The sequence below is a fragment of the Anguilla rostrata genome, chromosome 8 (assembly GCF_018555375.3).
Source record: "Anguilla rostrata isolate EN2019 chromosome 8, ASM1855537v3, whole genome shotgun sequence".
Lineage (NCBI taxonomy): Eukaryota > Metazoa > Chordata > Actinopteri > Anguilliformes > Anguillidae > Anguilla > Anguilla rostrata.
The window spans coordinates 20,620,409-20,643,545 of record NC_057940.1 but is presented as its reverse complement, the minus strand read 5'-3'; the positions used below and the strand labels follow the sequence as shown (position 1 = coordinate 20,643,545).

The window sequence follows — 23,137 nt, the reverse complement described above, 5'->3', positions numbered from 1 at the left end:
CGTGGCTCTGTGCCACACATTTCATCATACAATGCAGGTATAGTTCTATTAAAGGTTTTCTATATTACTTACCCAGCCAGTTCCACATTCTTAACATTGAGTGTACTGTCTGCAGTACTGAATCTCATAATAGTCCTGGTTTGTTGGTTCATTGTGAATATTCATGACGTGCCATATTCATGATGTGAATATTCACCATGTGCCAAGTGCTTAAAAGCCTACAGCTAGCCTAGTGATACACCTGAATTTCCTGCTGCCAAGCAAGAGCTTCAAGAACAAGGACAGACGACGGGTTGAATGCAGAAGCTGAGCTTCTGGTTTGTGAAGACATTCCTGGTCCCATTCTGCACCCACGTCAGGACCAACTACAATGGTAAAACGGAAAGTTCTAAAAATCGTCAGAACAGAATGCACAGAATTCACGTGCATGCCTGTAAAGCTTACCAGTGCACATCACTTCCCTAAAGCAAGAGCCATCATGCATCTTGGTTTGTCATACCGCCAGAATTCACAAAAGATTTTTAACCCCCATTTTTCCTTTTTCTCTGAATTGAAGACACTCATATTTGTAAGTGCAAGTATACATCTTCAGCATCCAAGTGTATGACATTTAACACTGCAGTTCAACAGATAAGCAGGGTAGCGACTGTACTACAGGACAACTACATATGTGAAACTACTGCAGGTGGCATGCAGTCTCCAGCTTTATGCCAAGCTGGTGTCTGACCTAAAAGCAAGTGAACACTGGAAGTGGCGGGTCATAACATGACAGGTATGGCATGTGAAATTAAATAAATGACACGGAAAACCCCTTTATTCTAATAGCTTTAATTACAGTGCTTAATTTCTGTCGAAATGAAATTAACAGAAATAACATTATAAAACAATCAATCAGAGTCAGACTTTGAGACCAACTCTACCAAGAAACTCAACTACCGTATTTGTCCCAGACTCAATCATCAGTGTCGAGAAGAGGCAATCGTGTCTAACTCCCGTGGACGTAGAAATGGCAAATCTGCAACAGCGGCATTCATGAGCTTGCCATGGTTTCTGTGGGTGTAATACTAGCATGGAATGACTCGCCAACATGCGTTGAACATTCCTTCTGACAAGAAAACAAAAGGCTTTGGACAGCATGTTTCTCTGTCTGGAGGACAGTACTAGCATCTACTGCAGAGCACAGCCAAGATCGAGGTGAGCTGCTGTGGGTTAAAGCAATATTGCATTGCTGGATCTGTGTACAACATGAAGCTCATACAGATTTCAAATACTAACACCATGCCACAATCCAATCAGACATTACTGTTTTTTTTATTATCACTAGAAAAGGCATTAAAAGGAAAAACGTGCCCCTATCGACAGACTAAGGGGCTTCAATGAGGACTTCCAGGACTTTGTGTCAAAGTTCAAGACAAAGCCTGCTACAACTCCACGTGTGGTACCTGTACCAGATACTTTAGTTGAGGGTTGAGCTTGCTGTGATGCACCACGCACAGCAGATCTATCCCAAAAAGTCATTCAATGCAGCTGAAACGGGGCCAAGCAAAATAAGGACACTGAAAGCACATCAGGTGACCTATCAGAAACATTCTGGAACCAATATTCCCAATGGTTTTAACTTTGTTTACATATTATGGGCACATACTGCAAGTTGACTGGTTTACTGAAGCAACTTTCTTTCGCCAAGTTTAGAAGGAAGTCCAACAAACAAACGAGTCCACGCAATGCTCTTGTAATTTAAGCATTTTACAAAAAATAAAACAAAAATAGTAAAAATAAGACTGGAGAAAAATCTTTCAACTTTCTTAACTTATAGAGTTGAAATTGTTTTCACTTATGAACAGGCACAGATGTACCAGTTTTTTGACTGTCAAATGGGTCGTGAATTGATTTAATTTGTTTGTTACAGTACAACCATGCGAGAAATTGGCAACACATTAATATGTCTTGTACTTAGTATAATCCTCGACAAGCATGCTGTATTTGGTTAGTTTTTGATACAGCCTGCAGGTTTTAAATAATTCAAAGTGCAAAGTGGCAGGGGGAAAAACTGTAGAACTTGGCCCCTTAATGACGATTCAGACAGGTCAAGGACGTTTAGCCACATTGCACTTGGTCAGGTGTTCATAACTGCTTCTTAGACATTGGCTAAAATGATGCACCGAACCAAAGTATTCCAATGCAAGCTTGTAGAAGCCTCGCCATCCCCTTTCAAGTTTCTGACCGCACCAAAAGCAGAGCAAGGCAATCCAATGAAGCAAGTAGTGTCGACAAGCCAGTGAAGCAGAAAGCTTGGCCAATGGCAACAGTCAACAAAATCTGGGTTTGCACCAGCTGCTTTCTGGGCACAGCAAACGACTGATTGAATTAGGTACCTAAGGGATGAAACTTGTGTTACTTCATACACTCTTGAGTGACCTGACGAACTGCCTTTCAGGGGAAAGCTGCCATCTCTACTTCATTATAGCATCTGCATGCTAGGCAGTGCAAGGCCTTACACCAAAAAAAAATAAATGGCGAAATGTAACCGACAATCCAGATTCTGTTACACTACATGTGACTGCGATTGTTGCAAGTCCTGCTTCTGAGGTCTGTGCTGATGCCCATCTCTTTGACAGTGTTTGATTAATTGAAAGAATGCACTTCCTAGTACAGTACTAGTTAAAAACCTACACCCAAGGAAAATGAGCCAACTTCTCCCTGCAGACACAAGGTGAGGGGTGGAAACTGTGCGATGTGACAGCTGGGGAGTTTTTTTTTTTTTGTTTTAAGGGAGAGAAAAAACTGCAGAGCTTTGTGCATCTCTTTTCCAGTAGCGCTCACTGTACACGCACGTCTGTCGACTTGTACAAAAGAAAAATAAAAACAGGAGAAAGGCAGAGTAAATATTGCATAAGAGTGCCAGAAGCTGCCTCATTCCAAAAAACAAGACTATTTACATTAAATAAGAAAACTGTCAGCGTTCCAAGGCTTGCTTTATCCCCACTTAAAAAAATAAAATTAAAAAAAGGAAAAAAAAGTGGGGATCATAATATATATATTGTGATGAGGAATGAAATGAGGGCAGCTTCCAGCACTAGTTATCACAAAGTAGCACAGTTTGCAACAGAGGATTAAAGCAGGAGTAAATAGGAGGCAGAGGTGGAGGGAAATGGGGAGGGGGGGTTGTGGGCGGTGAGAAGTTATTTCTGGTTTCGAAGCTGATTGGACAGCCAGTCCAGTCCTTCATAGAGACCGTCGCCGCTGGTAGCACAGGTGGCCTGGATGTACCACTGTCTTTGTCGGAGCGAGTGCAGTCCCAGCTTGTCGGTGATTTCGGCAGCGTTCATCGCGTTCGGAAGATCCTGTGGCACGGAAAAGATGGTCAGTGTGCTAGCTACCAGCGCTTTGAGTGCTCAGCTCTTTACACTACACCGGAGTTCACCACAGTCAGGTCTGAAAACAGTCCTTTTCATACACTTCACCAATGGCCGGCTAATACCATAACAGCACAATCCACTTTGAAGTAATGCCCACAATTGACACTCTCCTATACACATTCTGCTCATAAGAATGAGTTTGGGTCACTCGGATGATGAAATATTGAATGCACTGTAACAAGTTGCATTTAGAATTGCAATTAAATTCATTTTTTTACCATAGATTTCAAGTAATAACTTTAAAAATGTCTAATAACATGAGCCAATTTAATGTTTCAGTTGAGTGAACTGAGCCACCGTGTGGCCAATTCATTTAGTAGATCAGGTGATCATCGCAGTGTGGCTGGGATTCAATCAACATGTGTCCTCAACTTTCACAATAAAGAATTTCTTTTTCCTTCACAAACAGTTTCACAATTATTAAAACAAACTCAAACTCAGTTTGTGAAGGGAAAGTAACCAGTACATTGAATTGTAAGAGTTAAAGACAAATTTTAATTTAAATACAGGGTTGTGTTTCAAAAAACACAAAAATTCTCATTCCAATAAAACTGATGCAATTAATATGGTTTCTTGTACAGTTCTGCGACTGCTCTAGTTCAAGTTAGTTAAAAACAAGCACTGTGTTCGCTGCCAGCATATCAACAAAACACAACTAATCTGCATTTTCATTTAACAAATCCATTCATCTGAACATACATGCTATTCTTTCAAGCAGGTTGCACAAATTTAAGAATTGAACACATCCATATATTGTGATAGATTTACACCGTAGTTTTAATGTAATTTCAGTTTACATTAAAACAGTTACAAATAAAAGGTACTACAACAAATAATCTTCAAAGACTTTAAGCTTATATAAAATGTAAAACATGCCCAGATGAACTTAACAGTTTATACTGTTGTGTTAATGACATGAGAACTTGTTCTAGGCCACCTTAACATTACAATGCCAAATCAGCAGGCCAGTTGAGCCAGTTTTGATGAGCACAACAGGACTGCAAAAACTTTCAATTTACAGCTTCTGAAAACTCAAATTATTCTTACTATATAGGACTACCACGCATTTAATGAAAGAAAGTACATTTTCCTTTAATGATTGTTTGTAAGACTGCGACTCAATGTACTGGCACTAGTTTCCTCTGCAAAGAAACTTTATGGGAGGCCATGTTTGGACAGTGACACTCGGCAGCAAGAACGCACCTGTTTGTTTGCAAAGACTAGTAGAACGGCGTCTCGGAGTTCGTCTTCCGCCAGCATTCTCATCAGCTCTTCTCGGGCTTCGTTCACTCGCTCTCTGTCATTGCTGTCCACGACAAAGATAAGACCTGAAAGAGAAAAATGCTAAATATTTACAGAGCCCGTGTTACTTTCATAGCCAGCTGCAACTAGACTATTCTTCACACTGGAGGCATTAGCCGAAACGTCTATGTCCAGGTGCCCAGCTGCTATACGCTAATAAAACAGTTGTATAAGCAACTTTGTGCAGCCTTACTGTGAATGAACCATTCTTTTTGTACTATACAATTAATTGGTTGAATGCACCATTCTAACTCTTACTATGCGGTTGAGCACAATGGTATCAATTTTCTTCTCCAGAGCCACATTAATGGCATCAAACTGGCAAGTGTAGCTTGCACTGCGTAGCCCATTGGACAACCTCAATTGCCTGCTGTGCCTCAGCTGCGATAAGTAATGGACTGGAGAGGGCTCGCATTCAACAATGAGAGCAAAATGCATGCATGCAAGGTTTAAGATAGTTCCAACAGGAATAACCAGGTGATAATTAAAAATCAACATGCAAACAAATGCAGCGGTAGCCGCAGGGAATCAAGAGATTCACAAGCTGTGTCATGGCAGTAACTAAAAAATGGACTGGTGCACACCACCTACGTTCAGACACCTGCACTCTGCACTTGTCACTCCCAGGTTTCACAACTGAAGGGACTGAACAGATTCAATCTGAGAACATGTAGCAAGGTTGCTCGGCTGGTCTGTCCTTACTACTGGCTGCAAGGTGGGTATTGATTCACCTAAAGTAGTTTACGGGCTAATTTGCTTGGTAGTTTAAAAAGCTCAAAGTATGTCAATGTGTCTTTTCATAAAGCCATGGATCGAAATGTCTGATTTCAGCTACTTGCAACAGAGAACGGTCGATGTTCATTTTCCCCTGTTGAAATTTAGACAAAATCAGTGGGCAGGATTCCCTCCCAATTACAGCTTGCTTTAGAAAGTGTTTGTGTGTGCGCAAGCATGTGTATACATGTTCCAATGGAAAGCAGCCATGGCGTAAATAGGATAACTACTCCAACCCGTATGAAAATACACCTTATTGGGATGGTTATCTGCCCTTGGCTATGCCTATGGCAGCGTCAAACTCCACCAGTCATTGTTTATTTTCATACGACAGCCCCAGCTATCATGGTTACAGTCGTTAGCATTGTGGCAAGGGTGGGAATTTTGTGCAACACACTTCTCGCAGCTTGCGTTATTGGCAGATTTGAACAAGCAACAGATTTTGGCACAGAGGGGGAGGGGGGGAGCTGGCTTGTTTTGAAAACACAACGGCCAGCACCATTTTGCTTAGCTTACCTTTAACTTTATCCAAAACTGCTGAACAATTAAAAATGCCCTGAAAATACGCACATCCACCCCATATGTAAGTTTAATTCCGTCATATAGGCTGGTTTCGCAGCCACAGATTAAGTCTAGTCTTAGAGATTCTCCACACAAAACCCACTTTAGTCCAGGACTACGCTTAATCTGTATCTGTGAAACCGGGCCATAGTCCAGTGTAAGTCCATAATACTGAAAACATGTACCCAGCTTTGTTAAAAATATATACATACTTAACCTTAACAGAGGTCATATATCAATTGACAAAAATAAGATGGAGAATAAAATTCTGCATGCTGTGGGGATTTACATGTGACACTGGTCAGGATCTAATGGTATAGTGAGAGTGCATCACATGAGTAATTTAGAAGCATGCTAAAATCCAAGCCACATACAATCCAATTCAGGTCAGATTCACTTGCGCAATTAGCAGATATGAATAGCGGTGATGTGGGGGGTATTATTAATTACACTTTTCCTACCCGTTGAAGCTGTAAACATTCACAGCCTTGAGGGATCGTTACCTAAGAGCATGTGCTCTTGTCAATCTTGCACTTGGCAAACTGTGAAACCGGGTCCTATGATTTCAAAACACCAGCTTGAAAATAAGATGTTTACCTATATCTATTTGATTTGTGCATCGGGTCAATGTCCAACACTTCATTGTGGTGAGCCATTTAATCGATGCACAGAAACGTTGCAACATAAAAAGTACTTTTTGAATACAGGCAGATTTTCATTATTAAAATCTCAGCTTGCTCAAAATATTGTTCTTGCCTTGGTGAGCTCATGCTATCATTCTAAAAATGGGGACTAGGGCCTTGAAAGTTGGCCTTAATCGTTTACCCTTGATAACTTACCCTGTGTGTTCTGGAAATAATGGCGCCATAGAGGACGGATTTTATCCTGACCGCCGACGTCCCACACTGTAAAACTGATGTTCTTGTACTCCACTGTTTCAACATTAAAACCTGGAGGAGGAAAAGAAACCATTTCAAACAAGTACCTGGGTTCTAGCAAATCTTAACACCCAAGGACCAATCACACACATTAACACTTAATTATAAAAATCCCAATTCTGTCATTTTTATATAATTTATTTCTTTATATACTTTGAAGAGATAATATTTCACTGATGAGTAGGTGGTATAATGTAACCAGAGTAAATTAGGTCAAAGTTCCTGGGCCATCTTTCAAAAAAAAGAAAATCTCAGGTATTCTGGCAAAATATATTGGGTGGTTAAAGGAAGTACCAAATTTTTAAAAGCAGAAGTAAAGAGTTTGCTGAACTAACTACCCATTCAAAATGATAAAACAGAAATGGAACATACAGGAACACATTGTAAATGCATAGACCTTTTAAAAAAATGTACAACATATAATTCACAGCAGTGAAACAATATATTATTAATGTATGTCATGTAAATACATTTTTAGCATGTTCCATTTCAGTAAGGGTACAATGGCCCTCTTTAACAAATTAAATCAGTATAACCACTGACTCAAACATTTCATACTATGGATTCAATTCATTCAGGCCTTGTAGACAAGTATAAAGCAAACTTTGAGAACATTTTAGCAAAAAGAAACAGAAATATGACATTTGTTGGCCATTTTGTTTCAGTAACAAATGCAAGCCACTCTGTGACTGTTGCTTACCTATAGTTGGAATGGTGGTAACGATTTCTCCAAGCTTCAGTTTGTATAGGATGGTTGTTTTTCCAGCAGCATCAAGACCCACCATGAGAATTCTCATTTCTTTTTTGCCAAAAAGGCCTTTAAAGAGATTTGCAAACATATTCCCCATGGCTGAAATGTGGCAAAGGACAAATCTGGAAAATAAAAAACATTATAGAAAATGGTCATTAAAATAATATTCGATTAATTTTCACAGCACAAACTACAATCTACTACACTCGACTTTTGTGTTGAATGCCTCAGTCCCCTTTTAACTGGCTGATGTGGCATACTCAATACATCCAAAAACTACCACCATTGTAAACAAAATGGCACATCAAGAAACAAATGTATTGTATCCAAATTTCACAATATCAAGTTCTCATCATCTGGCAAAAGTCAAACGCTAATGTAGTTGTCACACATTAAACAGCCCTACATAAAATATTTTCAAAAAGCTTGGGCACACTAATTTACAAACCAAAGAGTCACAGGCCTTGCCCTAACAACTGAGCTTCTTCAGTCTGTAATAAAAAAAAGTTTAATTTAAAAACTACTCAAAAAATTTGCAAATTAACAAAGACCTGCCTTTAATCGACATAAAGCTCAACAGGGCAACTTGGTGAGTTAATCTGACAGAAAATGAACTAAAATTTCAATTCCTACACTTACCTTACCAGAGGATAGAGGGAATGTCTTTTGGAACAATTAGCATGCTTGAAAAAGTGAAGATAAAATTCTAAGAATAATGTAGTCATTCAGGACAAACCAGAAAGGTTTCCTTCTTAGAATGCAGGAGTGTCTGAATCTCAAAAAAGCCCTACACTCGGAAAAGGAACCTGTTTTTTTTTTTCTATACTACGCAACCGTAGTGACAAGACAAATTTAGCCTTTCTAGAATGGTTAAAAAATTTTTTTTTTAAAAGAACATTTACACGTGATGCTCATTTCAGTGATATAGAGGAGGAGGAAATTTCTGAGTGCCTCAACAGCCAGAATGAAAGAACCATTCAACAGAGAATCAAACCAATTGGCTTCCTTCTGCAACTCAGTTGTGAACAAGAGGGACTATTATCTTGGTGCTGCTATGCCCACACTCAGATACCAGGTTAGGTGCTTGCTCATCAAATGTGCAACTCCAGTAATTTACACAACTATACAAATTCTGAAATCACAGCAAATTGTTAACATACCAGTAGAATAACAAATCGTGGAATGCGACTAGCCTGCGACACACTAGTTTCAAGAGAACTATACATAGTGTGTATAGGCTAGTTTCCGAGACGTATCCACTTGATTTTTCTAGAACTGTAAGTGTAATACGGACTGTTCTGTCCCGTTCACTATAATCGTCAAACAGTGAATAATGAACAGACATGTCAATGAAAGAGTGACGTGCTAATGCCCACGTCCTTTATCACTTCTGGCTGGAGTAAAGTTTTTTTTCCCTCCATCAACATGACAGCCAGCCAGATGCTGGTTACAAATATGTATCGTCCCAGTTCAACCGCACGACTTTCTACTGATTTGCTCCTTTTCACCGATTAATAATATCCCATATTAATTCTAGTGCCAAAACTCGTGTTTGGTGTCGACAACCGAAGTGCACAATATAATAATACCACATTGGGGAGCTAGCCACGATTTAATGAACTATGCTACATGTTTCATTCAAACTCAAACCAGCTAGTTCCAACGTCATAACGTTTCAACAAAACACTAAATTGGCTAGCCTAACGATGAAAATTATTTGCCGGGTTAATAAAAGGTAAACCGATCTAATGTTAGCTAGCCATCTAACTTACAGAGAGGTCATAACCATCAGCTCATCGTTAGTTGGTTTAACGTAGCTAGCCTGTCTACCTAGTTAGACTAGCTTTGACACCGCCATATATTTTAGCTAGGCTAGCTAACGAGCGTTATCCGCAACATTAACGTCAGACTACGTAGAATAGCTACGTAAGGTAGTCTACCAGATAACGTAAACATTTTAACTTTACGTTATACTTTAACACTAATCAACCATTGTAATGCCTAATGTGTTAACTTTAACCGGTGATATAGACTAGAGCTAGCGTCATCGATACAATTTATCAATCTTATTATTTCACTATAACACAGTTAGTACTGAGACAGCAAGCCAAAGAAAACCGTTTCCTACATAATGTACTCGTGCTAGATGGCTACCGCGTTAGCTCTATATCCTTAGCAAGTCTAGCTACCGAATGCATGGCACTGGCATTAGCATTGCTAGCTACCATGCATAGCCACTCCTCTGAATATTAGGTCCTGATACGGTTTATCTCATAACCTCTCAGCTATGACCACAAATTTAGTCTGGCTAATTAACCATTAATTAGCGTTACATATAAAACGCAAGTTACTGAAGCTTGCTGCATAGGCGATTGGGGCCTTGAAAGCTAGGGACATTGCGCTGGTTCCTGTGGCTGGCTATATCATTTAGCTGCTGTAAGACAGCCAAGTAACGTTAGTGGAGTTCGTTTCTTAACTGATAAAATGTAAAAAAAAAATTAAAATAAAATAGCTAGCCTAGAGATTTTCTAGCAGTTTATAGCCATCGTACTATTGAGTCTGCACACTGTAGATCGTGACATTGCGCTACAAAATAGCTATCTAACAAAGGGATGATCTTGGCCGGCTAGCACTTAGCTAAACAGCTAATGTTTGCTAGCTAGCCCTTAAAACGTTAGCTAAGTTAAATCTCTACTAGGACAACTCTGTCGGTACGATTCTACTACCAACTGTCTAACTTTAGCTTAGTAACACACTCATAAAATTGCAATACTCCTATGTAATCATTCTTCGTTGACACTTAGTCGCAGGGATGTTGAAAGCAATGAGCTGAAAACGCCTAGTGTCGGCCGCTCTTTTCACCTCGATCTTTCCATTCCTATCTGCTAATGTTAGCATAGCGACCATATACTCAACTTGATAGTTACCTTGAGAGAATGGAGCCCCACAATCAACCAGGCTTGTTACTTCACACTTGAGGGTAATATGATATGTGCTACGACTGAGTTTTTGTTCGATATGTCCCCTCCTCTTAAAAACGACTTGAAAATGTCGGCTTCTTCCTCACTACGGGATTCAGTTCCTCTGACTTCCTCCTTTAGGCGTATCCACAAGATGGCCGTTAACAGGCCACGTCCACTAATCTCAAAGGAGCTAACGTTACTTTGGTGGGAGGGATCTTCAAACAAATATTGGTGAAGTGAAGAGTGTGTGACCGATTATTCTGTACTTTGCTACAATTGCGGAACTTACATTTCAGGGCAAAGCACACACATAGACACATCATGACTATAACAATAGGAAACATTGTATTCCTTGACACATTATGAACTTTCCACCAGATGCTTTACTCTTTATTGGCTCTGACAATTGAATTTTACCAGTCAAATTAATTTGTGTTTCTGTCTGCCAGAATTATAACACCACATGGTGAGAAAAGTAGTATCTTGTAGATCAAATACCAAATAATCTTTTATTATTATTAATAGTAATGATAATAATAATAATCTTTTGGCGCACATGAATACATTTGTGTGTGGGTGTGTACCAGAGTTCAGGGATATCAGTTATGCTACAGAAAGTCTCGTGTGCTTCAGAACCCTCAGCAGACCTACCCCTGGTACAGTGGTGCTAGTGACCCATATAAAAACGACCTATCAGGCCATATTATCAAACTCCCACATTTCCAAACCATACAATACCACAACCGCTTTCCCACACAGATATTCTGTGGCTTGCTAATTCCTAAATTCTTCTAATTTCCATGTAGTTTCCATTTCTGTTATATCTTACCACTTGGCAACTTGGTAGGTGTTAATTATGTTTGTTGGCTTTAATATTCACTTTGACAGCAGTCCACAGATCTTATCACCTCCCCCCCCCCCCCCCCCCCACTCCTAAACTCTTGTCCTCCTACACACAAGAGTGGTGGGCAGTTTAACCTTGTGTTCAAAGAAAATGCAGCACTTTTAACTAATAATGGATAACATTCATTTAAAAAATGAAAGAAACCAAAAACAAAAAGGAATTCAAATTTCCTCACACTGGAGAGTGGAATAAATGCCCATTTTTAAAACAACACAAGCTTCTGTTAATTCAGCAACTTTTGATAATGTCTCTGATTTAGGTTTACTTTAATATGGATAAATGAAAAACTAACATGCATATTTTTTGTGTGATGAGCTGGGATTGTTGCTTTTCCAACCTTAAAATTGTTTTATTTTTGGTATGCACCATGCCAAATGTGCACATTATGATCACTGTAAAGGTAGCCTACTGCCATCTTGATCATTCACAAAATGTTTTTGAGGACAGATTTGGGCTCATGTTTTTAACATACCCACAAGAGCAACTTACTTTTCTAATATTTTATAAAGCTTTAGAAAGTATGTAAAGAAAGTAGTCTGATAACTGAGGCTAAGTAGTCACCTTTAAGGTGTTGGGGAGAGCATTCTTGACAGAAAATGAAAGCAAAGAACAGTAAATCAAAGCAGAAAGCAGAGATACTTCAGCTTATTTCTTTGCCACTGAGCAATAATTGGTTATGAAGGATATCAGGATGTGAAGCAAATTCTCAAAAATGTTGATTGATTGTATTTAAATTCCAATAGAAACTGGAATAAAATACGGACCATTCTGAATTGTAAAACTAATGACCATTTGTCAATCCATCCATCCATTTTCTAAGCTGCTTATTCCTGGTCAGAGCCTATCCCAGCAGTGGGAGAGAGGCATGAATACACCCTGGACAGGCCAATCCATCACAGGGCCCACACAGCGTTTACACCTACTGCATGTCATTGAACTATGGTCATTTAGAGTACCTGGCAGAAGCTTGCCTGGACATGGAGAACATGCAAACTCCACACAGAAAGTCTTGGGCCGGGATTCGAACCCAGGACCTTCAATGCTGTGAGGCCACAGTGCTACTTTTTGTCTTGTAAAATTTTGTGCCTTAGTTCAGTGAAACCACTGATTAGCACTGATTAAAATACGTATTTCAGTGCAAGTTCACTGTTTGTTTTTGTTTTTTTGCTGTATGTCTAAAAACATATTACACATAAACACATAATGCATACATTTCATGCTTAATATTTTTCAACAATTGAAAATCATCATCATTGGAGGGTACCATCAGTGACTGAGTCATCTAAGAGATCCTGTATTGAATATATTTGAAGACATGTCAGCTTACTTCTCAAAGTTGCAACAAAAACAAGTCTAGTATTGAGCAGATTTGAGTCTGAATGAATTTACAGCACAAAAAACATTTTAACTTTGGGTGGTCTTGTTGCCATGTCACTCTATTCATGCTGGTATAGATGTAGTTTTTCACTTTCTTTCTTACAGTACATCATAGCGTATACCCACTCATAACAATGAAAACTGCATAATGAAGGGGAAACACACTTTCTGTTCGTAGCTCACAAGCAAAGCCTTACACTCTCAGGATATCAGAGCCTAATCAGAGCACCCCTTTATTCTTGCACCCATTAAAAAAACTGTCTGTCCACCATTTTTCAACAAAGAATCCAAGTTCACATCAAACAGGAATACCTAAATCTCCCCTTTCAAGAGTGGTCGCTCCCTCAGGACAATGCCTTGAACATCTCACCCAGCAAGTCGTTTAACATTTAACACGCGATCCCACTGCTTAACTGGGTGACATTAGGATGGGGTAGAACCCCACCCACTGCGGCACAAGCCCAGCGTGACAGCTCGAACGGATCACTGCATGCCCAAGTTGCCACATCAGACAGTTCCCACAAAATCCTTAAATCCGATTGATCACCTCTCTTTTCCACCAACCCTGGATTGGACATATTTGTACAGAGCCTTGCTACCACAAGCTATATGCTGTCTTCTCCTGGAGAAATCTGAGAATGCACAGCACATAAGCCATTAGAAGATGCCTAACAGATTGTATGAAAGGTCTTGAAACATTGGAATGGACCACAGCATAAGCTGAGAGGCCACATTTGAGGCTATAAGAAGCTTTCTCAAATGCAAATGCTCAAATTCTGAATAATGTAATATGGTTCAGAATCAGGTGAATCAGAAATAAAAAACCAAATAAAAGTTATAGGTTGGATTTGACACCTGTGGATTTTTAGAAATCCTATATTATGGGCTACTGAACCTTACTCCAAAGTCACGTTAATTAAATTAGTATACTTGAGCTCACAGCAAGAATTCCTAGCTTTGAGAAAAATCCTAACTCTTGTGTTTCAGAGACATTTTGATTAATTGCAAGCTGTATCTTTCATTATGCTCATACATGTTGTAATGATCTGTGCCTGTATTTTATAATGTCGTTTCCCATATTTTCTTTGGTACATCCCATCAGCCATCCATCTTTCTGACCAAAGTCTGGATGTGAATGGGGCTCCTCCAATTCTTCCATACCTCAAATGCACTGCCCCTGTTCTGCTGGGGGTTAAAGACTGCTGACTGACACTGGCTGAGGAATTTGATTGGCTGATGTCGGTATGGGTCAACTGAATGTGATAAAAGCCTTAGAGGAGCTTTATGATGGCGACAACATTAACCAGGCATTTAATGGTATAATTCCACCTTGCCTTGATTTGCCTTTAATGAATTGTTATAACGATTTTTTAAATTTAATTTAATTTAATTTATTTTTTAACTGACAAATTTGATCACAAAAATATTACAAGTACAATATGAATTTACAATTAAATACACTCAAATAAACATTCTTTGGACAAGTGTACTAAAATGGAATTTAATAATATCGTATTTTTCTGAATAGGACCTGGATGGCAGTGAAAACAGTCTTCTGGGACATTGGTATGCCAGCCTTTCTTAAATTATTTTATGCACCAATTTCTGGCCGCTGGCTCAAAACTCTCAGAATTCTGATTGACTGGCAAGTAAATATTTTTGTCAGACAAGTGCCCAATCCCACCTTATAACTTAAAAGCCCAAAATTATTTGTCAGTTGTTTAAGTTTGACACTTGTGGTTCCATCATATGAGTGACCTCTGATTAGTTTAGACAGCATCAAATAATACTTAATGCTTCTGACATTATTTACTTAGCAGCTGGGTGATCAGATTAATTGGCATCATAGGCAGTCGTCGAGTGACTTATGTATTAATTTTGAAAATATTAAACTTTCAAAGTTAAAATTGAATTTTATGCCTGGATGGTGCTGTTTTTGAAGGATATGTCAGATATTTTCAGGGCCGTTGGCCAAAATGCAGTGGTTTCACATTTGATTCAAGTAGTAATATTAAAGATCTCCTTTGCTGAATAGTACTGTTAGCTTGTGCTAACAGCTGATTCTGCCCTACATAGAACTGTTATCAATAAAGGCTATTAGTCAGTCAGTCATTTTGTTATTTACTTTGACTTCTGCTGAATAAAAGCAAAAAATAGACTGAGCTATGTATTTTGCGAAAAGTGCACTTGTCTTGCTTAAAGCACCATTGTCTGCTTTGAAAAGCTCCATTGCATTGTTCCTATTGATACACTAAGAATAGATTACTTACATTTGTTTTTGTACCACGCAATAAGGACCTGCTCTCATTCTTCCTGGAAAGCAGTTATCCTTGTTGCCCATACCATCAAACTGGATGGGTACTTTAGGAAAACATAATTGAAGATAAGTATTTTTTTCCTCTTATTTTGGATATATAAAGTATTTTCATTTAAAATCTAAAAAGACATAGTCTTGACTATAACTTTATAATGGCAAGTTGTACTTTCTCCAAAAAAGCAAGAGCATACAATAAATGATAACTCACACAAGAGGGTGCTAGTGAGTTTGCTGTGAGTTGATTTATACATATAAAAATACCTGAAAGGAACAAAATACATTTTAATCAAACTTGAATCAAATAGCCTTGATGATTGATGTAGATTTTCCTGAAGTGGCACTTGTCAATAAGCCTAATATTCAAATAATCTTTTATTTATTTAATTGTTTGGCATATGCTGTCATCCCAAATGACTTAAAATCACAGCAAGATACATATAAAGAATATCACAGCAGCAAGAAGGACATAGATATAGAAGATTAAGAAACATGTGTGAACATATAGTATATCATTGTATCAGTGGCAACTAAGCCAGGTTATGGGAGAGCTTGAAGACACAACAAGCAAATGAAAATGACAGTTCACTGCATATAATACAATTTTCACTGACATTCACTGCAGTCAGATTAAACACTTGTTATCGTTAACATGTTGTTTCTGTTGTATTAACATTTGTAAAAAATGTACATAGGAATAATGATAAAACCTCATGAAAATCTTCATAAAATTGGTGCATTTTCAAGTCATATGGGCAGCATTTTAGAGCAAATTCATGTGTATACACATTCCATTGAGCTGCAAAGTAAAACTACCCTTCAGTTTTCATGTGCTGCACCATCTATCCATCCATTATCTATACCCACTTATCCTGGGCAGGGTCGCGAGGGGGTGCTGGAGGGTATCCCAGTGTGCATTGGGCGAGAGGCAGGAAGACCCTGATCAAGCCTAACTGCATGTCTTGTGGGAGGAAACCGGAGGACCCGGAGGAAACTCACGCGGACACGAGAAGAATATGCAAACTCCACAAAGAAAGGCCACACGGCCAGATTCGAAACCAGGACCGTCTTTCTGTGAGGCGACAGTGCTACCCACTGCACCATCGTGATGCCCTGTACTGCACCAGGTCTGTCTCATTCGCTCCAAGTCTACATGACGCCATCCACTGTCATGTACTCTGGCTATATTTCGCTTGCCAACATAGCATGCATGCCATTCATACATCAATGCGATGCTGGTGGTGTATCCCTGCCTTAATACTGCTGGTCAGTTCATGGCTTGACCCAACACCAAGAAGACTGCAGAAAAATAGGATATTTAGGCTGTCCCTCAAGCCTTGTCCCTCTAATGTCAAGCTCACAGGGGGCATGTCTTGTGGCTGGTGAGCAATGCCACAGATTGTCTATGTTAACTAGATGGCCAGCTCCACTTTATTAACAATGTACATTCTGTCTCTGCCATAGTTGCTCAAAGTTATCTGGTTCATGAAGAGGTGTAGCTAAGGTGGAACATTCATTGTTAGAGTAGTGACATACAGCAAGTGAGAGAAATCTCCTTTAATCAAAGTTATGAAAATAGAATAAAGGCAGAAGCAATTGCATTTTATTATTGCAGTTAATGGAATTTGAGATTCAGAAAAACTTTCAGAAAATAACTGAAAACATCTGGCACTGTGGGAGTAGCTATCCCTGTCTTTTGGCTGATTTCATAATGTGAAGAGGAAGAGTGGATCTTTGGAAACCTCAGTTGAAGCTGGGCTGGGGACAGCATGTGTAGTAGCATCCTACAAAAACTGTCCAACTGGGGTCAAATAGCATTTAAATCAAGTATCTGATGTATACATTTCTTAGGAGCTATCGATGGTGGAAAATGAGATACATTGCAATGTAGATTTCAGCCTGTTTGCTTTTGAGCCTTGAGCCTCGCCTTGCACCCCCCCCCCCCCACAAAGATACACCGATAGTGACCATGATGATGGATGGACATGTCACATTCACTAATGAAGAACGCGATAACGAAGCCACCAAGCTCTATATTAGAAAGTCGTCTGTCAACCTACTGACATGTGACCCAGTCAATCAACTGCATTTATTAGGTTTATGGGGCTCCAGACACAAGTAATAGCCATCTTACTACAGCCTGACTAATAAACACATAATTGATTGGAAGAAGTAAATTAAAATGCTGGGAATGGTTTCAAGCTTAGCCTGATTCTTTTGTTTTAACTGCTGAATCCATTGACAAAATTATACATGCTCACACAATATGGTAATGTGAATTTTTGTATGTTTGAAATAACAATGTATTCTATGCTGGGTAATAGTATTTTTAATAGAAATTTTGCATTTTTGAATTTATTATAATATATTCCATGTATATATATATATAATATATTATTAAAATATATTAACCAGTCATGGTGGGGCTCATTGAGAACAATAAACATGTGGTAAATCAGTTCAGTTTTTATGAGAATTGGATGAATGGTCAATGACTTATGACCATTAATGTGGCCACACCCAATCTGAAATTCATAGGCTCACAACTCCCATATTTATATATAGCTGATTTATAGTTACCAAGTATGATTAGGAACACTAATCGTAAGTATTATGTTTGGTGCAAATCAAACAGAAAATAAAAAAGCCTTAGTGAAAAAATGTTTTTACTTATTATGCAAATTAGCAAAAAGTTCATTATGGTGGACTTTCATGCTCTTTTGCATCATGTTCATTTTATTTAATGGAATATACTCACCAAATTTGGTTTGAATTGGTATTGGAGTTATGGTCTTACATGAAAGAGGCTACCATGTTACTTCTGATCATAGCCATCTTGTTGTTGATTAAGGCAATATTTAGTGTGGAGCTTTGTTGAAGGGACTACTAATCATAAATGCTCTTAAAGGGATTGTCCAACTTTTTGAGAAATGTGATTTTTAGCTTTCTTACCTATAGTTAGATGATACGATTGACACCAGTTTCATCCGTGTGTGTCCAGTACAAAAATGTTTTACAAGCTATGTGCTACCACTATGAATGGCCGAACGGATCGTGTAATTATGGGTAAGATAGCAAAAAGGGGAATTTCCCAAAACATTGTACTGTCCCTTTAAGCTATCAAAAACAATGTTTATGGGAAATAGGTTATTATGGGATAGGCTATGCCCACTTAAAATAAAACTCAACCAAATATAAAATTTAGACACTCTGAGGGCTCTGGGCCACTGGTACAGAATTTCATGAAATGTTTTATTCAAGCTGTTATTAAGAAACACATTTTATGGTTATAGTGCCCCCTATGGCCAAATTTTGAAATACTTCAGTAGGCAAGCTCAGTGACCTCTCACAAACATCTATGTCAAATTTTGTAAAAAACTGGAGGAACAGTCAATGAGTTACTGCCATTCAGTATCAGGTCATGCCCAAAGTCAAATTCATTGGCTCAAAGATATTGTCCGACATAGCTGGCTTATAGCTAACAAGTAAGGTTAGGTACATTAGTATGTACCACGTTTGGTGCAAATAGGTCAAGAAACAAAAAAACCTTAGTGAAAAAACTGTTTCACATATTATGCAATTGACAAAGAAATACAATGTGGTGCACAGCTGTTGACATTTTGATGTAGTGTTTATATCACAAATTTGTGATGAGTGTGCCAAGTATTTTGGGCATTTACAATGGGAAAACTGAACAAATATATGGATAAAAAATATGGTCTTAAATCCCCAATGATTAGGTGGTTCAGTTCACTGTGTAATATTATTTGATGTTTTCTCAAAACCATTAGAGTAATATTTGAGCTATAGTCTTATCTGAAATGGCTTCCATTGTTCCCTGACAGATTATTTTTTAAATCATTGAATTCACAGTTAAAACCAATCTGGGGTGAGTCTAAAAACCAAAAGATAAAAAAGGCTAGAAGTGCAAAGTGGGCACTATTGGAAAGGTTTAATTCATATTTGTCACGGTTTACAAAGCACAGTGACTTGGGGGCATGGAGTCTGGGTCTGAGCCAAAACACACTTTGTGGAGCATCGCAAACACAGCGACACACCCCTGCCATGCACTGCTCAGACCTCCTCTGCTGATACAACAGGTATCGGGTTGCACAGTGGGATGTGGAGCACCTGCCGCCTTTGCTGTTTCGACAACTGCACTTCCCTAGCACCGGGCGGGCTGGTACCTATGCTGGTTCCACAAGGGCTTTAGAAAAATGTCAGACGTTAACAGAACAACTGAATGTGCTGAGTGCAATAGCTTCTGGCTTACGATTCAATGCTTATAATTCAGAAAAGGCATGGGTTGGCCCAACACGTTCAGCAAAACTGCGCTTATAACAATAAACTTAAAGATTATACAACAAACTCAAAGGGACATTCCCAGTGCCACTGTTCAGTGAGCACAGATGTATGAAAGATGAAATCATCTTTCCATTACAGTCACCTCCGGTGTATCCTTAAAAAATATCTTTATTTCAACTTAACACTGTGTTATGGCTGGTAGGTTGTTCTTCAGATGTTCAATGCACCATTCTTGCAATGCTAAACCTGCAAAAGTGCCATATTATGATTCACAAAAGTGTGCATGTCAGCCACCTGAATTTTCTGTCAGACACCAAAGAAAAAAAACTTAATTCTCGATTTAGTCATTAATCTCATGTATAGTATCATTGATATGATGCATAGTGTCATTAAAACCTCTCACCCGAACATGTCTAGACTTAAGCAAGGGAAGGACATAATGCAAAGAGTGCACTAATTGTCCATAACATGACTGTGTATTGCCGTCCTTTGCTACCACTCCTCCTGTCAGATACACTGGTTGACAGATTGTGTGAGAAACGCATCTCCAGCAGCGAGATGCTGGGTTGCCATTTTCATCTGATAAGTGTAGAGTCCTTGGACTGGCAGGCGATATGAAAGCTGCCCATCTTCAGAGTATGGTGATTATAGTTGTGGGTGGGGTGGGGGGGGGGGGGCTGTCCTTTACAAAACCTCCTTGTCTCCATCTACATGTCCTGTCTTGCCTCCCAGGTGTTCCAAGTGGTGCTGCGGACCTCCTGTGCCCTTCGATATTGCTCTCCCTGCGCACACAATGGAATATATTCATATGGGCAAATATGCATTGCCATTCAGCCAAATTGGGGGCAGTTACGGCTGGTCCCTCCAAACAGTTGGCTTTTCATTGGCCTTCTCACGGTCCTGGGACAGCTGCTTGTATCACAGGGGCGGAGGCCAGAGACACGGGTCCTGAATCTCTCCGCCCCAGCATTAAAATATCACCCCTGTGCTTTATGACAACATGTCACTCAGAAGGGGACAATGTCTTCTATGTGGCAAGCAGACAGGTGTCTATTGTTAGAATTTAATATGAGAGGCCAAAAGATCCAAAAGATATGAAAGTGCAATGAAGAGGCTGCTATAGTTCAGGTAATTAGTGGTTTAATGGGCCCCATCCCTATTTTTCACTATTTGATTGAAGCAATTTACAAATGCTAGGTCAACCCCCCCTTTAGTCTCTCCCTCCGTCGCTCTCTCCCTCTCCCTCTGTATCTGTTTGTCTGTCTGCCCATCTGTCTGGCCGTCCATCCATCCATCCCTCCATCCATCCATCCATCTATCATCTGTATTAATATACCATTTAAATTCATGGAAGTGAATTATAGATATTTCTGTGTGTGTGCATGCATGTTTGTGTGTGTGTGTGTGCGTCTTGCTGGGCGTGTCTTTGTTTAATATTTTTGGAGGTAATTTGCTATATAGATAACACAGGGATCCAATATCCCATTTAAATGATGTTAATTCCTTAATCCTCTGGGAGGAGTAGATCAATCCTGCAACTTATACAGGTAGGTACATGAGTGGCAGGCACGTTGCAAACCTAATGACTCAGACCTTCAGGAAATCAAAAGGAGTCAGGGACTTTCTGAGATGTCTGTGAGCAAATCCTTGATGTTAAATGTTTAAAGTGGTGATGTTTGATGTTGACAGTCTAATTAATTCTAATAGGTTCACTAATAGTTTGTCAGCACAGGTATATTCCCAGTCCCACTTGGTGCAGTTCACAGTGAAGGATTTGGCTTAACTGCCTCTTCACTGCCCTCTGTGGGTTTTTAAAGACCCATAATGCTTTAATGTGCTTCTGGAACTTCCGAAAGAGGATCAGCCAAAATACGTAATTCATTAAAGAAACACACATCAAATGACAAATACTTATTAAAATTTATTATCAGGATTGCATATTCACACTTGCTGTATTTGCTAGGACACTCCAAGGTCAAATGCAGTGGCCTTTTTCAAGGGCACATCAGTAAACCGAGTGACAGCCCCTTCAGTCAGCCACATCTGTAACATTTGCTTCGTTGTTTCTTTGTGAAGGAAAATAAGGGGGGGGGCTGCAGTGAAAAAAAAGAAATTGTTCATAATGTGGTGTAACAGAAAAAAAAAATTATTTGGTGGTAAAACTTAATTACATATCGCGGTATTTACATTTCCACACAGTGTGAGTTAACTTCCACAACATAAGCATTTTGAGATGTCAATGATTTGATTTACCTGCCAGTTTGATTCCGCCATTTACGACCAGCAGGTGGTGCCCTAAAGGGCATCAAGCGATGGTTTTGGCCCTATAGTGCCTTTCATTTGAGAATCCCGGATATGTAGTAGTTGTTCTGGGATCAGTTAAGCAAACCTTGACCACAACCCAAACCAATTAGTGGCGAAAGCTTAAAGTGATCCGAGATCAGCCCTTTGACGGCAGGTTCCCCTTGCGAAGACCAGAAGAGCTCATGCAGCTGTGGTGGGTACAGGACCACACAGAGGAGCCTCATAATGGCTTCCCACCACGGCACCTTAATTTGTGGTTTTACCCTGCCAAAAGCCTGGGGAAAAGCTTTCAGCATATTTTCTTAGCAACCGTTGTCTTCACTTGCAGGGAACACTGTGTTTTCTGTGTGCACTGGGGTTTTTCTCTGGATGGCAGCGCTTTCATCGAGTAATTACGTCGCCCGTGCCAATCTCTCTCTCTGTTTCTACTTCTCTTTTTTTGTCTCCTCTCTTTATCCCTCTTACATAATGGTATTGTACTTTTGACGTCTAATGTCAGGGTTTAATGGTACCCATTTCAGGATCCTGACATTGGCTTTCACCTTTACCCTGTCATTATTTCACATTTTTTCATAGTATGTTATTAATTATCTGCTTTCTTTTTTAAAGGGTCCCTAATTTGGAAACACAAAGTTATCTTTTGAGGGAGAACGATGTCCTACTTTGTATGCTAGGCTATCTAAAAGTTAAGATACTGTGTTACTGTGTCGACCAATTCTGGCGCCGGAAAAATAAACTGAACAACGCAATAGTGAGGCATTCTTTTCAAGCTTTTGGATTGCCTTTGTATTTAATTCAGAAAAAAAGACAAAGCTTTGGATAGACGATAGGGAAATAGAGTTGAACATGATAAGGAAAACCTCAATCCTATAAAACAAGTTGTTTGAGCAGAACTGCATATTCCAGTGCTTGGCTAGTGGTAATTAGTAGTAATTATCTGTCCTTTCCATACTATTCAAAATGAAGAGATAACCTTGACCAAATTTTTAAGATCATTACTTAAAAATCCTAGTTCTTCTTTAGAAAAAGGTATTGGATTTGCTATTAATCCCTCTGGATTAACTTCAAGCAACATTGAAATACATGAATACAGATCATGAACTCCTGGGCCAAATGAGGACACACTGTCCCCAGACCATTTCATTTTGCCTCGGGTGAGATCAGAAGCTAATCAGCAATTATTAATCTGTGTCATGGGTGCCTAAAACAGACTTTCAAGAAATGT

General features: G+C 39.2%; 1 protein-coding gene across 1 annotated transcript; it reads right to left on the bottom strand.

The window, feature by feature from the left end:
* Window positions 1-812: 812 nt before the first annotated feature.
* arf1 (ADP-ribosylation factor 1) lies at window positions 813-10,879 on the bottom strand. Its single transcript, XM_064346999.1, has 5 exons — window positions 10,673-10,879; window positions 7,695-7,867; window positions 6,896-7,006; window positions 4,623-4,747; window positions 813-3,344 (listed from the first exon to the last, which is right to left on the bottom strand). Exons 2-5 carry the CDS (start codon window positions 7,840-7,842, stop codon window positions 3,183-3,185), a joined length of 546 nt encoding a protein of 181 aa, XP_064203069.1. The 5' UTR covers window positions 7,843-7,867; window positions 10,673-10,879; the 3' UTR covers window positions 813-3,182.
* Between the last annotated feature and the right edge of the window lie 12,258 nt (window positions 10,880-23,137).